At 45.8% G+C, this 17,895-nt stretch overlaps 1 protein-coding gene across 1 annotated transcript in view; it reads left to right on the top strand.

The window, feature by feature from the left end:
- pde1a (phosphodiesterase 1A, calmodulin-dependent) overlaps nt 1–17,039 on the top strand; it is a gene marked incomplete at both ends in the record, with an annotated part of 43,682 nt that extends 26,643 nt beyond the window's left edge. The window contains 11 exons of the mRNA XM_079733775.1: nt 710–850; nt 6,201–6,301; nt 7,612–7,737; nt 8,330–8,431; nt 10,242–10,362; nt 13,568–13,649; nt 13,753–13,873; nt 14,999–15,183; nt 15,255–15,725; nt 16,225–16,374; nt 17,002–17,039. Of these exons, the coding sequence (XP_079589901.1) occupies nt 710–850; nt 6,201–6,301; nt 7,612–7,737; nt 8,330–8,431; nt 10,242–10,362; nt 13,568–13,649; nt 13,753–13,873; nt 14,999–15,183; nt 15,255–15,725; nt 16,225–16,374; nt 17,002–17,039 (1,638 nt within the window). The remainder of the gene's footprint in view (nt 1–709; nt 851–6,200; nt 6,302–7,611; nt 7,738–8,329; nt 8,432–10,241; nt 10,363–13,567; nt 13,650–13,752; nt 13,874–14,998; nt 15,184–15,254; nt 15,726–16,224; nt 16,375–17,001) is intronic.
- Between the last annotated feature and the right edge of the window lie 856 nt (nt 17,040–17,895).

The raw sequence follows: 17,895 nt of genomic DNA, 5'->3' as shown, positions 1-17,895 counted from the left end.
ACTGCCACCCTTGTTGAATAAGTGATGACGCGGCACATTGGTAATCAAGGCGGCACAGTTTGACTCGGCACGGCCGAAAGTGCCAACGGAAAAAAGACATTCCAAGCCCCCATTGTATGATGTGTGTGAGTGCTTATGGTTATGCTCTGTCAAGTCACCGTGCGATACAGTTGTGTTATGTGACTTTTTACTGCCTGTCTCAGTGCCTGCAATGTTACCTGACCATTAAACTGTCGTGCATTGGCAGGTAGTTTGAAGTGTGAATGCTTGGTCTTGGATGGGCAAGGCAATCCAACGTTTTCTCTTAGCCCCCCTAAAATTTGATTTCTGCCTACATTAGTGCTTTTGATGGTCCCAAAGACCACTGCTAAAGACCACAAGTCTCCCACAACGGCCAGTAAGCGTCAGAGAGTTCAGAGAGCTGCGTTCAGTGGACAGAGCTCACATGAGCATAGACATAATGTCCATCCCAATATGAAGGGTGGTGAAGACATGTAGTACCAATGTTTTGTCTGACAGAGATCTACTGTGAATCTACTGTGCTAGCTTGACAGGTGTGCAATGTATATAATGTGTGTCTAATGTGTGTATTATGTAGATCCGGTAGTAGGTTGGTTCCGTACATGGAAGCTCTGCAGGCAGGCTAGTGTTTAGAACGTCCTTGTAACGTGTATGTTTTTACCAATGTGTAATAATGTGTATTATGTAGATCCCGCTAGGTGCTCTGGTTCAGTACGTGGAGGCTCTGGAGGCCGGCTACAGCAGGAACAGGAACCCCTACCACAACCTGACCCACGCTGCTGACGTCCTACAGACCGCACACTACCTGATGCTGCACACTGGAGTCATGGTATACGTTATGCTAGCACTTTACTTTATTAACACTCTGGACTCATGGTATATGTTATGCTAACACTATACTATATAAACACACTTGAGTCATGGTATGGGATATTCATATTCTTTATTTTTTGCAGGTTTATCCATATATGCAAGTTTATCCATATTTGCAGGTTTATCAGTATAGGTTTATCCATATTTGCAGGTTATCCATATGGGTTTATCCATATTTGCATATACCAAACTGAGCGAACAACACAACACCCAGAGCCCGTCCTCCTCTACCTGGGCCTTGGAGGAGATTGGAGGAGGCGAATGCGATGCATACGCCACAGGCTTCCATTCTTCCTCCCAGCTCTGGAGAAAGACGCTTCCAAAGCCTTACATGATGCATCGGCTGAGCATTGCTGTCCTATTGAGGGTCCTGCATGGCCCGCACAGGAGGAGACGACAGCGTAGTAAACCATGGGGCCTGGTCCACCTCCCAGACCCTGCAAGGTTTCCATGCTCTCCCTGGCCCCGCCCCCACACCAAGAGGTCATTTATGTTGCATACCACATCTTCTAGCCCCTCGATGACCTCATCCCTCACACTGGGAGTGTTCGGGTGCTGAGGCAATGCTGCAGGAAGAGGGTTGAGGTGAATCCACCTGTAGGTGCATTGAATGCCATGTACGGCTGTTTCCTCTGCAAGCGGAATTCGCCAAATCCCATGTTGCGATCCGGTTTACTGAACAGCGCAGTCCTACAGAAGACGGCCTCTGGTTTCAGCTTGACGCTGCAGGGTTGTTGTACCTCACTTCGCCCGCTGACTGGGTGTTGAGGGTCTCCATGTCTATGCTGTCGACACAGAGGAGTAGGCCCAGGGCTGCGATGGCAGGGCTCCCGTGTTCCCTGGTGGTCTGGTTGGCTCTTATCCTCATTCAGTCTGGCCGCACCTTCAGGGGAATCCTGCCTGGACCGAACTAGTCTGGGACACAATGGTGAGATCCACTGCTGTGTCAAGTTTGAGAGATATGTTTTTGTCCATTATGTCTATGACCACAGTATATGAATCAGCATCCATTGTCACAGAGCCTAGAAAGAAGCTTTCTTCCTCTCCCTCAATCCAATGCACAGCTTACCCAGCAAGGGCACGGCACTTTGCAGCAGGCCGGGCCCCCCTGCTAAGGGAGGGCATGCCGGTCCCCCTGCTTAGGGGGAAGCGGGCTGGACCCCCCTGCTTAGGAGGAGACAGGCTGGACCCCTTTGCTTAGAAGGAGACAGGCTGGGCCCCCCTGCTTAGGAGGAGACAGGCTGGACCCCCCTGCTTAGAAGGAGACAGGCTGGGCCCCCCTGCTTAGGGGGAGACAGGCTGGGCCCCCCTGCTTAGGGGGAGACAGGCCGGACCCCTTTGCTTAGAAGGAGACAGGCTGGACCCCCCTGCTTAGGGGGAGGCACGCCGGCCCCCCTGCTTAGGGTGAGGCAGGCCTCCACTTTGGAGCACTTGCAGCTTTTTGGATTCCTGCCCTGACAAATGTGGGGCTTTTATTTCTGAATTTGCTAATATTTGTCTTTTCCTTTTGCCCCCTGCCTCTTTAGTACTCTGTCCACGAAGCTAACATCCCTCTGCGATTCCCCACTGTGTTGAACCGCTGTTTGATCTCCTCTCATTGTCCTCCCATGTTAACAGATAGATCCAGGTCTATAGCCATGTGTCTGCCAGCCAAACCACCATCCTGTCCCTGATGCAATCATCCTGCAACGCTCCCTAACTCCAGGGCCCTGTAATCACCGTCAGACTGCACAACGCAACAGTCTGCCATGCTTCTTGCTTGCACATATTAAAAAGTTATTTTTTCACTTCAAAGAAAGACTGAAAGCCATCCCTCACTTTAGTGTATCACTGAGCTTTAATGACCACTGAGCCTCTCAGAACATTCCTCAGCTTCATCTCCCGTATAACAGATCAAAGTATTCACCTGATTCTCTTCAGAGCTTCTAAAGTGCTCGCTCCACAGAATCTCTCCCATCTCTGCATCCAGCTTGTCGACGCACGGCTTGGAGAATTATTGTAATGTGGCCATTGTTATAAAACTTGGGGAGCGAGTGGAGAACTCACAAAACGCCGGGGAATCAATCTATTTTTAGGGCCAGCACTAGACAAAGGCATTTGACTGTTTAATTAAATATCCTGCTTCAACACTTTCCAAAATACATAATATGTACGCTGATGTATTTTTAAGATGTTGGAAAATGACTGCTGAACAATTTTTGATTACAATCTTTGCAATTGTTCACCATTTGCTAGACTAATTTACTCAAGTACACGTCTGCAGGCCTCACGTACAAACACTGAACTATATCAACGTGATGGGACTCATTGGAGTCTACTTTACACTATGCACACACTATGTAGACACTATATATGTCCATATATATATACAGTGGGGCAAAAAAGTATTTAGTCAGCCACCAATTGTGCAAGTTCTCCCACTTTAAAAGACGAGAGAGGACTGTAATTTTCATCATAGGTAAACCTCCAGCTATGAGAGACAAAATGAAAAAAAAAAATCCAGAAAATCACAGTCTGATTTTTTAAGAATTTATTTGCAAATTATGGTGAAAAATAAGTATTTGGTCACCTACAAACCAGCAAGATTTCTGGCTGTCACAGACCTGTAACTTCTTCTTTAAGAGGCTCCTCTGTCCTCCACTTGTTACCTGTATTAATGGCACCTGTTTGAACTCCTTATCACAGTCACACTCCAAACTCCACTATGGCCAAGACCAAAGAGCTGTCAAAGGACACCAGAAACACAATTGTAGACCTGCATCAGGCTGGGAAGTCTGAATCTGCAATAGGTAAGCAGCTTGGTGTGAAGAAATCAACTGTGGGAGCAATAGGCCTTATGCGCAACATTCTTCCGGGTTCTACAAAACAGTGGTCTTGGCTTCCGGTCGTCCGCTGCTCAATAAGCTGAGTTTATTATGGCGACCTTCTACAGCCGGTGTTTACAGGATCTACCCCGAACAACTATTAGCGATGTGCACAGTATTGCCAAACGGACGTCCAGAGCCCCGGGGACTCTGTTAGACAAGGGATTTAAGTTTTACGCCTCCTCATTTATTCATAATTATGAAGGTATTTACATTTGTAGCTTTTGCTAATAGCGCTCGTTAGCGTTAGTTAACTGTAAGTAGCCTAGTTGTGTACTTGTATGCTATCAGTTAGTTTAGCAGTATTTTTGCTCACAGACAATTAAGACAATCAGATGAAGACTGCATTTTAGCGATGGGTTTATACTACCAACAGTATAATTACTACGATGTCCTGTGTGTTTAAGCTGGTCTTTGTCGACGTGGTACGCTGGTCGTATGTGTCTAGTAGACGCATAAGACCAGACACTACTATCCTAGTAGACTCTACTAGGATAGCTGCTTGGATTAATGTCGATTAGCTGCTACCGTTCTGGCATGTGTTTCAGATTTCTAAAACATTGATTTGTATAAAGACAACTGTGATGAATGAATGAATGAAATGATGCTGTATCTTCTTTTCCACCAGTTTCAAACAAAGACAGGTTGAGAGGTACTGTCACTGTCAGAGCAGCTTGTCACAGGTCCGTCTAATGCCGACTGCAGACAGTGGTGTGTCTCCTTATAACGAATTTATCACGCCTAATGTTTCGGACCCATATCGCCCTAACTGACTCATCCTTTGGAAACTGGTGGAAACTTACGCTAGAGTTAAATTTCCCCGACACAGAACAGCTCGGCACACAACAAAAACTGCTGTTCAGATGTTGCCGTTTCTGGTATTTTAACATTTTAACATTTGTGAAATTTTAATTTCACAAATGTTAAAATTAAATTTTAATCACACGAAATAGAAAACAAAATACTAAATAGAATACACTAAAGCGAAACTTAGAAGTTACCAGGAGATCACCTACCGCTGCAGTCAACCAGTGTACGGAAGTGAAAAGCGGAAATGATTAGACCCGTTTACACCTGTTTTCCGGTTCGAACGCTGGGCGCTCCGCATAACCCCTATTATTAGGAAATGGAATACATACAAGACCACTGATAATCTCCCTCGATCTGGGGCTCCACGCAAGATCTCACCCTGTGGGGTCAGAATGATCACAAGAACGGTGAACAAAAATCCCAGAACCACACGGGGGGACCTAGTGAATGACCTCCAGAGAGCTGGGACCAAAGTAACAAAGGCTACCATCACTAACACATTACGCCACCAGGGACTCAAATCCTGCAGTGCCAGACGTGTCCCCCTGCTAAAGCCAGTGCATGTCCGGGCCCGTTTGAAGTTTGCTAGAGAGCATTTGGATGATCCAGAACAGGATTGGGAGAATGTCATATGGTCAGATGAAACCAAAATATAACTTTTTGGTAAAAACTCAACTCGTCGTGTTTGGAGGAGAAAGAATGCTGAGTTGCATCCAAAGAACACCATACCTACAGTGAAGCATGGGGGTGGAAACACCATGCTTTGGGGCTGTTTTTCTGCCAAGGGACCAGGACGTCTGATCCATGTGACGGAAAGAATGAATGGGGCCATGTATCGTGAGATTTTGAGTGAAAACCTCCTTCCATCAGCAAGGGCACTGAAGATGAAACGTGGCTGGGTCTTTCAGCATGACAATGACCCCAAACACACCGCCCGGGCAACGAAGGAGTGGCTTCGTAAGAAGCATTTCAAGGTCCTGGAGTGGCCTAGCCAGTCTCCAGATCTCAACCCCATAGAAAATCTTTGGAGGGAGTTGAAAGTCCGTGTGGCCCAAAAACATCACTGCTCTAGAGGAGATCTGCATGGAGGAATGGGCCAAAATACCAGCAGCAGTGTGTGAAAACCTTGTAAAGACTTTCAGAAAACGTTTGACCTCTGTCATTGCCAACAAAGGGCATGTAACAAAGTATTGAGATGACCTTTGGTTATTGACCAAATACTTATTTTCCACCATAATTTGCAAATAAATTCTTTAAAAATCAGACAATGTGATTTTCTAGATTTATTTTTTTCATTTTGTCTCTCATAGCTGAGGTATACCTATGATGAAAATTACAGGCCTCTCTCATCATTTTAAGTGGTAGAACTTGCACAATTGGAGGCTGACTAAATACTTTTTTGCCCCACTGTATATATATATATATATATATATATATACTAGTGTGTGTATACCATATCACAGTGATATGGTAGTGGTAGAGGCAGTGTTGATATAGTATAGTGTGTGTCATGGTATATATTATACCATATTCACAGTTTACTATATCTAAGTACTTAAAATATAAGCATAAATAAATATATGCATACTACCTCAATAACGTATGTGTGTGTGTGTGTGTGTGTGTGTGCAGCATTGGCTCAGTGAACTGGAGATCCTAGCAATGGTCTTCGCTGCAGCAATCCATGACTTCGAACACACCGGGACCACCAACAACTTCCACATACAGACCAGGTACAAACATTGTACTACACACTACACACAAACATACAGACACACACACACACAACCACACACTGTAACACACACACACACACACACACACACACACACTGTACTACAAACTACTACAACTACACCACCCACACCAGATACACACTAGCAAGTCGGCCCATTTCTACTAGTTCAGACAAGATATACACTCAACATTACAAAACCTTCATAAAGTTGACACTTCAAGCAACATACATTAAGTGCACTCAACAATTAAACTAAAACCCAAAGAGTCAGTAAAGTGATCAGTCTGATCAAATAAGTTGTTGCTTTAAGCGCCTCAATATAGGAACAAGTGATAGAGAATTGTATATGTATATGCATATGCATATATGTATACATATCCAGGTTTATTGTGTGATATTTGCTGGAGGATGGGCCTGTTGGCAGCAGTGAGTGATGAGGTGTGAGCAGCCGGGGAGCGGAGGAGGCTGAGGAGCTCTCGTTCCACCAGCTGGAGGATGAATGAGTGATGATGAGGCTGAGGGCCCACACAAGCAGACCAGCAGAGAGGAGCTGCACTGGTCTAGACGCCAGATGAGAATACCAAAATACACTCCCAGAGAAGATGATCACTACCAGTTCAGACGAGATGCACTGTACCAGTTCAGACCAGATACACCGTACCAGTTCAGACCAGAATCACCGTACCAGTTCAGACCAGATACACTGAACCAGTTCAGACCAGTCAAGACCAAGAGTAATGAGAAGAGAAAGAGAGCAGCATGTCTTTCATCTGAGGGCCTGCAGGGGGTGCAAGAGGAACGACGGGAGGACATGGGATTGATGCCCGTAGAACAAACCCACTCTCTGTTCACTCTCAACAATGTTCAAAATATGGACCGTTTCTGCTGCTGCTGGTAGGAACATCTAGAACAATAGCCAGGGTCTGTATAAAGCTCATCAGCATGACCTACCGCCATATTTCTTCCATATTCTTTACCGTCATGGTTTAGACCAGTTTAGACCAGTTCAGGCAAGATCCACAAGACAGTTTATAGCCCGCTCAGAGGAGGGCTGGAGGGTAATGGACTCCATGATTTGCGGGGATATCGAACTAATGTCTAACTATGCTCTAGATGTAGCATCAGCTAGCTCAGAGAAGGTCTGACCCGTGTCCTCTCCCAAGGTCAGAAAGGGTCTGAACCTGAGTCAGGTGGGGATATCTAACTAATGTCTAACTACTGATAGAGCATCAGCTCAGACAGGGTCTGACCCGGTCCCCTTCCTAAGCTCAGAGAGGGTCTGACCTGAGACCCCCCCCCCCTCAGGTCAGAGGTGGCCCTCCTGTACAACGACCGCTCGGTGCTGGAGAACCACCACGTGAGCGCCGCCTACAGGCTGATGGCAGAGGACGAGATGAACATCTTCACCAACCTCAACAAGGAGGACTGGAGGTCAGGAAATAGACACACACACACACACACACAAAGACACTCAGCGACACACAGAGACAAAGACACACACACACACACACTCAAAGACACACAAACACACACACACACTAAAGGGACACACACTCAGAGACACACACACACACACACACACAGAGACACATACACATTCAGAGACAAACAGAGAGAGACACACACACACACTCAGAGATACACACACACACACACACTCAGACACATACACACATGCACGCACGCACACAGACAAACACACACACACACATACACACAGTGACACACACACACACACTCTGGTTAATCCCAACCACAACCATCACCCTGCCCTAACACACAGTGCGTGTGTGTGTGTGTCTGTGTCTGTGTGTATGTGTGTGTGTGTGTATTGTCTCATCTGTGTGTGTCCCAGTGTATGTGTGTGTGTGTGTGTGTTTGTGTGTCTGTCTTTGTGCATGTCTGTGTGTGTGTGTGTGTGTGTCTGTGTGTGTGTGTGTGTGTGTGTGTGTGTGTGTGTGTGTGTGTGTGTGTGTGTGTGTGTGTGTGTGTGTGTGTGTGTGTGTGTGTGTGTGTGTTCCAGGGAGCTGAGGGCTCTGGTCATAGAGATGGTGATGTCCACTGACATGTCCTGCCACTTCCAGCAGATCAAGACCATCAGAAACCACCTCCCCCAGAGCCACGAGTCAGTAACAGTGTTCCCCTCACTTCCACTATCACCATCTCCCCCAGAACCATGAGTCAGTACCAGTGTTCCCCTCACCCCCACCATCACTCCCACCATCACTCCTACTTCCACCATGTCTTCCACCTCCACCATCAACGTCAATTTGACGTTGACTGATACACTGACCTCTGGTGGACAAAACAAATACAACTTGAGTTTTATACCATATAGGTCTTACTGAAGGCATTTAATGGTCAAAATATTATTAATAAATATTCGAATATATTCGAATATTAATATTAATAAACAAAAGAACTTTGAATATGATTTTTGGGCAAAATTCAAAGCCCTACTCCATACTGGATCCACAACACACGCTTCAATACAGCTGCTGGTGCAAGAGTATGAACCACCAACACCATCACCACACCAAAGGCCAAAGTATAGAAAGATTATCAGTCTACGTCACTCTACGTCACTCCCCGCTCTACGCGCATGTCATTTGCGGAAAGAGACGAGAGCGCCAAGAGCCGCAATCATGTCTTGTTGTGCAGTTGGTTGCACAAACACTTTTAATAAGACTGATTATCCCATTTATTCTACTTCTTGCTTGCCAACATAATAAAACAATTCAAATACTTTAATAATTAAGCTTTTTCTTATTCGCATTGCATGCTTCCCTCAAAAAGTAGTCCCCTTTAATTACGATCGATCAAACATGTTTTGATACCTCGAAGGGCATTATCGTGCTTATACCATGGTCACTTGCCAAAGAAAACTATGGATTGTAAATATTTATAATTCGAAATTCGTCCAAGCCTTTATACCACAGATACGCTAGGGTCTATAGCATATAACCGCGTTGTCTGATTACAGTTTAATTCATTTTTCACAATTTACCAGCTCTCGTTTTGAAGAATAATCACCGCGCTATTTGTTTCAATGGGACTCGCGACGGTCTATACTTTCAACATAAAGTGTACATATTTATAATTTAGAATTCGTCCCTTTATACCACAGATACTATAGGGTCTATAGCATATAACCGTGTTTTCTGATTTCAGTATAATGTAACAGTAAGCTGACAAAATCGCTAATTAACACCGCAACTGCAAATTAACCACACGAAGATAAGCATGGCAATAGGTCAAACAAATTTTCTTTTCATTCTGTGCGCGCATCCGCCCTGTTGATAAACAAATAATCCCCCTATACTACTCCGTATCCGTAATCCATATCCGGTCTCTGTAACTACGGAGACCCCCTTGAGCATTCGAAGTTCTCCTTCGGGATGTCGGATACGCAATGCAATTCGCCGCCCGATCGATCTGAAATGTTGACTACAAACCATGTCAATAGTTTTGTAAATAAACTTCCAAAGCTTTACAAATCCTACTCTGTGTTTTATTGGTCCTTAATGTGCAAAGTGAACAATGAACAAAGTAAATAGGTGCAAAGTCAAACCAGGGAAGTGATTCCGGAAATGAATTTGTTAGAGGACCAATCACAACCCTTACCGTCTCCGCTGCGTCGACAGATAGTTAAAAAATATTGAATGCGCACGTAAGCTACGAAGAGCTCTCCGACAGGCTCTCCGGCTACGGAGAGGGCTCACCGTGTCTACGTACAGCACTTTACGGAGGACTATAAACCAGCCTTAACCCTCAACCCTCATTCATACATCAATCTTTAACTCCCAGGACATCTACTACCAACATCATCACCACCACTAACCCTCACCCCTTCATAACCCTCACCCCTTCATAACCCTCATCCCTGCCCTCCCAGGACAGGGTTAGGGCTAACCTGTCTGTCTGCTGTCTCCCAGGATGGACAAGGTGAAGGTGTTGTCTCTGATGCTCCACGCGGCAGACATCAGTCATCCAGCCAAGACCTGGGGTCTGCACCACACCTGGACCCACCACCTGATGGAGGAGTTCTTCAGACAGGTAACACACACTAACAAACAGTACATACACTAACATACACCTACTACACACCTGGATCCACCAGCTGATGGAGTTCTTCAGACAGGTAACACACACTAACACAAAGTACACACACATCCTACTACACACGTGGACACACCACCTGATGGAGGTAACACACATCCTACATGCACACTAACTAACCCCAACACAAACCAACAAATACTACCACTAAACCAAACACAAACCAACACATGCTATTACTTACTCCAACACAGACTAACAAATACGATCACTAACCCCAACACAACTGGCCCCTGCACCACCACTGGTATGGAGGTTAGGTCTCGTGGTCTGGTCTTTGGATCTAGAGGTCTGGTGGTCAGGGCTAAGGGGAAATCAAGGGATCTTGGGGGCCTGTCTTGGAGTGAAGTCTAGGGGTCTGGGGCCATGTCCGGGGGTGAAGTCTAGGGGTCTGGGGCCGTGTCTTGGGGTGAAGTCTAGGGGTCTGGGGTCATGTCCGGGGGTGAAGTCTAGGGGTCTGGGGCCGTGTCTTGGGGTGAAGTCTAGGGGTCTGGGGCCGTGTCTTGGGGTGAAGTCTAGGGGTCTGGGGCCGTGTCTTGGGGTGAAGTCTAGGGGTCTGGGGCATTGTCTTGTGGTGAAGTCTAGGGGTCTTGGGCCCTGTCTTTGGGTGAAGTCTAGGGGTCTGGGGCCGTGTCTTTGGGTGAAGTCTAGGGGTCTGGGGCCGTGTCTTGGGGTGAAGTCTAGGGGTCTTGGGCCCTGTCTTTGGGTGAAGTCTAGGGGTCTGGGGCAGTAGGGGTGCATAAGAATTATGATTGCAGGAGCTACGGGGGGGCAAGATGGTTTATAGCAGGTGCAACTACATTTTGACGCAACAAATAATACTTTCATAGTTCTGTTTTGTTACATATAAGTCAGTCCGATGTCTTAAGTAAATTAGGGCTGTCAAACGCTAAAAAAAATATCTTGATTAATCCCTAGTAGTATTGGTGAGTTAACTCGCGATTAATCACACTTTTAAAATCTATTATCCTCTATTTTAAATCCACTCCAATTTAAGTTAAAAGAGATTATCAAATGGAATGACATATTATCATTCATACCAATGTACTTAATAAGCAAATACTAGACAAATGATCTTGAGGGAGTTTTATTGACTTACCCAGTGTGGGTTGAATATGAAATTTACGGAACACCACAGATTTGGGAATTGTAAACAGGCTGTCACTTACTGCAAGTGTAATTAAATGTAAAGTAAGTGGAACTTAAAAAAAAAGAGAATACGTTAATGCGTGATTTTTTTTAATCGCATTAAATAAGATTGCGTTAACGCGTTATTAACACGTTAATTTTGACAGCCCTAATATATATATATATATATATATATATATAGTATTATTGTGGCGATCACAGCCACCGACCCTTCCAGGAGTATGTGAGTATGTGTGGTTTGTTTACATAAAGGCAACTCTCAGGGTCTTGCGGAATATGTGCCACGAGAGTTGCAACATCAAATAACCTGGTCTCCTGTCTGGTCGTTCCCGTGCTGCTCCCCACAATATTATTAAAAAAAAAATAGAGCGCAACAGTGTGGTTCCGGAAGTAAAAATCCCATTCATTTTCACCAGAGTGGCGAAGTCACGCGCCTTCCGGTAGAGCCCATGTGACCTATGAGATCGAAAATTATGAATGGGTTTCAATGGAGAGTAAGTAATTATTTTCTGGTCCCAGTCTTTATATGCCCTGGATTACACATATGTTGTTTGTGGATTTAAATGATAATTTTTCTTGCAAAGAAAACTAAAAATTTTCGCAAACAAGTTTGATGATGTTAGGTTTTGTGTTAGGTCGCTTTGTGAACTACAGCTCTTCGCTGCTCTCGACGCGAATGAAATACGACACCACCCGCACTTGGAACTCATGTCGATCTCTCTGCTCCACTTCACGGCTTTTTTCCAAGGGGAGGATAAAAGCATCGAAAGAGGTGAAAACCATTATAAGTCGGGGCATGTGGAGAGTTTCAGTTATGCCGATGGGGAGATTGTCGGTCTTGTCCACGCCAGTCGCAGGGAGCTTGACGTCACATACGAGACATGTAGTCTTTCTCATTGTGTTTTCTCTACAGCCTTTAACTGAACAATTGCACAATAAACGGTCAAACTCTTGACATGAAAAATTATCATTTAACTCCACAATTAATTACTTAAATAATTACTTTCTCTCCATTGAAACCCATTCATATTTTTCGATGTCATAGGTCCCATGGGCTCTACCGGAAGGGGCGTGACTTCGCCACTCTATATGAAACACTACACACACACACACACACACACACACACACACACACACACACACACACACACACACACACACACACACACACACACACTCACACACACATACACAGATAATAAGATGCAAGAAAAACGCTAAACTATTGGGTTGGAACCATTGCGAAAAGGTTCGCAAGGGTTTATGGGATGAGGAGTTCCTCACTCGTTCACAAAAATAATGTACACAGTCTTATACCTTTGCCTCTCTTCCGTTTTCCAAATTATTTTTTTGCCCAGAATCAAAAGTTATATGGTCACGACTACCATGATGAACGATTGCCTTGGTTCCAGGCTTAAAACTCTTTATATAACGATTTTACGAAAAATCAAAAGGTGAAAATGAATGGGAAATTTACTTCCGGAACCAGAGCTGTTCAAAAAGGGGGCGTCGCTGTTACGCTCTATTACTGGGAGTTTTTGGACAGGGGGCTTTCAGGGGGCAAAGCCTTTTTCTGGGGGAGCTTTAACCCCCGCTAGCCCCCCCCTTGCTCCGCTGCTGGTCTGGGGCCCTGTGTTGGGGTCAATCCTAGGGGTGTGGGAAATGTCTTGGGTGAAGTCTAGGGGTCTGGGGGTCAGGTATTGGGGTGAAGTCTAGGGGTCTGGGGGTCAGGTTTTGGGGTGAGGTCTAGGGTCCTGGGGGCTGTGTCTTGGGGTGATGTCTAGGGGTCTAGTGCCTTGTCTTGGAGTGAGGTCTAGGGGTCTGGGGGCCGTGTCTTTGGATGAGGTCAAGGGTTCTGGGGGCCATGTCTGAGGGGGAGGTCTAGGGGTCTGGGGCCCTCTCTTTGGGTGAGGTCTATAGGGGTCTGGGGGTCTGTCTTGGGGTGAGGTCTAGACTTCTTCCTGGAGTCTCATGGCTGATCCTTTCCTTCCAGGGGGATAAAGAGGTGCAGTTGGGACTTCCTTTCTCGCCGCTATGCGACCGGAAAGCCACCATGATCGGCCAATCACAGATAGGTATACACCAGCAGAACCTCCTCCTCTGATACCACATGACAGATGTGTGTGTGTGTGTATGTGTGTTGGGAGTAGACTTCATAGTGTGCGTGTGTGTGTGTAGGTTTCATAGACTTCATCGTGGAGCCTACCTTCAGCATCCTTATAGACGCAACCGAGAAGGTGATGCTGCCGCTGATAGACGAGGAGAGACTGGCCAGGGAGAGCGGACTCAGGAGGTCTAGGTACAGAGATATATGCTCTTTACATCCAAGCCAATTGGATGGACTCAAGTGTTTTCCTTTATTTCATTCATCTGGGTTTTAAAATCATGATAATCAAATCTTGGATAAAACTTTATCTTAACTTTTTTATCAAATTTGTCAGACAGCCTTTTGTCAAATATGAAGAGTTATCCCGCCCTTCCCTAGCTGATGGGACCCCGTCATATTTTCAGACCATTCCATTCATTGTAGAGTTGCAGTTTAGCTCAGCCTCAATCCCTCCTTATACCTCAATCCCTCCTCATACCTCAATCCCTCCTCATACCTTAATCCATCCTATATCTTAACCCATCCAATACCTGAATCCCTCAGTCCAACCTAATACCTCAAGCCTATCTCATTTAAGACCTCCCCTTGGAGTCTCTCGCTCCAAGGGGAGCATCACCTTCATTAAAACATGAGACCCTTCAGGGCTTTAGAAAGCCATGGTTTGTTAGGGAAGACCTCAACGTCTTCGGTGGGAATCAGAGAGTCTTTCACACTGATCAGTCTGCACCCTCCTAGCTCCCCGGATACAGTTACCGGTACAGGTCAATATGTGACAATGCAGGTATCCAGGAAGCACATGTTACCTATGTAAAGGTAATGTAATTACATGTATATTTAGGCTAATCAGGGCCGGCTAACACTCACGTTGTATTATTGGTACACCTTAGTGTTAACTGTAAATTTTATTATTATAATAATGTTAATACTGTAATGACCTCGCCGGTAACATAACGATGTCCAGTCATAAGTATTTGAAGGAACTTTTTAATCACAAAAACCAGGTCACTGTAACCCATAACCAACGGCAAAAATCTACACTAACAACAACTAGGCAACCCCCAACCCGGTCCCTTCAACGTGCAAGCCCCCACCCTCCTGTTCTCCCAAGGCCCTCCCCCAGCTGACCTGATGATTCGGCCCCCACACTGATTGACAAGAACAACATTGCAATGCATGCGCATAGAACAACTGGCATAACGGACAACGAAATACAATGCAACACATAACACACAAACTATTTAAATGTCCCAGGGTCGCTACAATACTGATAACTAAAACTATAATACTACAAGTGTCATCATGGAGTATGTGTACTAGTCTAACAGGAAGTGGATCGGTTACCGTGGATTCAGTCCAACGGCACAGCATTGGTCGTCATGGAAATAGTGAGGACGGACAGACAGACTTCTCCCTGGCCGCCGTGGACCTGCCGTCCCTGCGTCGGCGCCTGGCCGGCCTCATCAGCAGCAACAAGGAGCGCTGGAAGGAGCTGTCCTCCCAAGGTATCACAGACACCAGGAGCTGTCCACTACCACAAACACTCTCAGACACCAGGAGCTGTCCACTACCACAGACACTCTCAGACACCAGGAGCTGTCCACTACCACAGACACTCTCAGACACCAGGAGCTGTCCACTACCACAGACACTCTCAGACACCAGGAGCTGTCCACTACCACAGACACTCTCAGACACCAGGAGCTGTCCACTACCACAGACACTCTCAGACACCAGGAGCTGTCCACTACCACAGACACTCTCAGACACCAGGAGCTGTCCACTACCACAGACACTCTCAGACACCAGGAGCTGTCCACTACCACAGACACTCTCAGACACCAGGAGCTGTCCACTACCACAGACACTCTCAGACACCAGGAGCTGTCCACTACCACAGACACTCTCAGACACCAGGAGCTGTCCACTACCACAGACACTCTCAGACACCAGGAGCTGTCCTCCCAAGGTACCACAGACACTCTCATACACCAGGAGCTGTCCACTACCACAGACACTCTCAGACACCAGGAGCTGTCCTCCCAAGGTACCACAGACACTCTCATACACCAGGAGCTGTCCACTACCACAGACACTCTCATACGCCAGTTGGAGGCCAGCTCATTGAGGTCCATAGAGAAGGAGAGAGATTGTGAGATATCTATATCTAGATCGATAGACAGATAGACAGATAGATATACTCACATATATAAACCATGTCTGTTCTTTTGGGTTTAGAGTGTGTTAATGTTAAAAGTCCCATGACATGCCACCAGGTGTGAGTGTGATTAGCCGTCACAAGCCATTTTGAAAATCTGTCTCTTAAGACATCACAAGTGGGCGTGTCCCCCTAGATGCGTGACGGATAGATGAGCATCGTTTGCTACAGTCCAATGGGTAGGCTGGTAGACTGATCTATCCAGCACACATCTAGGTTGACAAGCCCACTTGTGATGTCATAAGAGCCTGATTTTCAAAACGTCTTGTAACGGCTAATCACACTCACGCATGGTGGCATGTCATGGGACCTTTAAGTGTTTCTCCAGAAACAGTGAAAAAGGAACCAGAGAGTTCTCCATGCCCAGGAGAACCCAGTGACCCCCCAGGCCCAGAGGAGGTCTCCTCCCCCAGCCCTGATGGACAGCACAGCCCCCCCTCACATCCCGTCCCCCCACTGGAGAAGACCACGTTGAACGGTGTGGTCCAACCCCCCCAAACATCGTTAAAACCCCATCACCTCTAAATATACAACAGTAATCTAGTCCGTAGAACCTTATTATCTCTACATGTAAAACACAGACCTATACCTTCAGAACCTCATTGTCTTTACATATAGAACAGTCTACTCTTTAGAACCTCATTATCTTTGCATGTAGAACATTAACAATTTCCTTTAGAATCTCATCATCTCTGTCTGATCTATTCCTTTAGAACCTCATTATCGCTACATACAGAGCAGTAATCTATTCCTTTAGAACCTCATTATCGCTACATGTAGAACAGTAATCTAGTCCTTTAGAACCTCATTATCATAACATGTAGAACATTAATCTATTCTTTTAGAACCTCATTATCGCTACATGTAGAACAGTAATCTATTCCTTTAGAACCTCATTATCCCGACATGTAGAGCAGTAATCTATTCCTTTAGAACCTCATTATCACTACATGTAGAACAGTAATCTATTCCTTTAGAACCTCATTATCCCGACATGTAGAACAGTAATCCATTCCTTTATCTTTATCCTTTCATTATCTCGACATCTCGAACAATTACAAACTCACTCACTCAACTCCCTGTTGTCATGGTTACTGTTTTTCAGGGGAGGGGCCTGAGGAGGATGTTATTGGGGATGCCTGACAACACTCTGCAGTGGCATGGCAACTATCACCTTGGTAACCTATGCCTTGGCAGAGAACAACATTGCAACCCACTATGGCATTGAGCCAGCAGGACTGCTGTGTGGACTGTAGTCCGGGTCCCGGGACAGCGGCCATGCCACTGTCCCACCGTCACGCTCTGTCACCCCTGGTCAGTCTTTTGCAAGAGATAATGTTGTGAATTTAGAATAAAGAATTGCTGGGAAATATTTACTATGATTAATATGTGTCCTGGTTAATACCTAAAGTATGACTTATACGGTTAATAGGAAAAACAATTGAAATGTGCTGCATGTATGAGGGAGGGGCGTGGAAGAGCTCTCCAGAACCCAGAGGAGGAGTCAGTGTGGGCCGGTGATCGTGCTTTAGACCGTGCTCTGTTGTGTTTGTGTTTGATGGATTATCCTGTTGACAGATGTACTGTACACGTGCTATTACAGAAAACAAACACCTTTAAACCTGTGTTCTACTGCTTCTCTTTTGGAACCAGATTAACAATATGATCTCTCACTCACACACACACACACACACACACACACACACACACACACACCAAGGTTTCTAGCAGACTAGGTAGGTGCTACTGGTGATGGGTCAAACTGAAATGTGGATCTGTGTGGGCTGGACGGCTCACCACTATGAGGAGATCTCACAAGCCTGAGGAGATCTCACCAGCCTGAGGAGAACTCACCAGCCTAAGTAGATCTCACCAGCGTAAGGAGATCTCACGAGCCTGAGGAGATCTCACCAGCCTGAGGAGAACTCACCAGGCTGAGGAGAACTCACCAGCGTGAGGAGAACTCACCAGCTTGAGGAGAACCCACCAGCCTGAGATC

The sequence above is a fragment of the Pollachius pollachius genome (assembly GCF_949987615.1).
Source record: "Pollachius pollachius genome assembly, chromosome: 3".
Lineage (NCBI taxonomy): Eukaryota > Metazoa > Chordata > Actinopteri > Gadiformes > Gadidae > Pollachius > Pollachius pollachius.
Note: the sequence above shows the minus strand (reverse complement) of the source record. Positions and strands in the feature narration are given on the sequence as shown.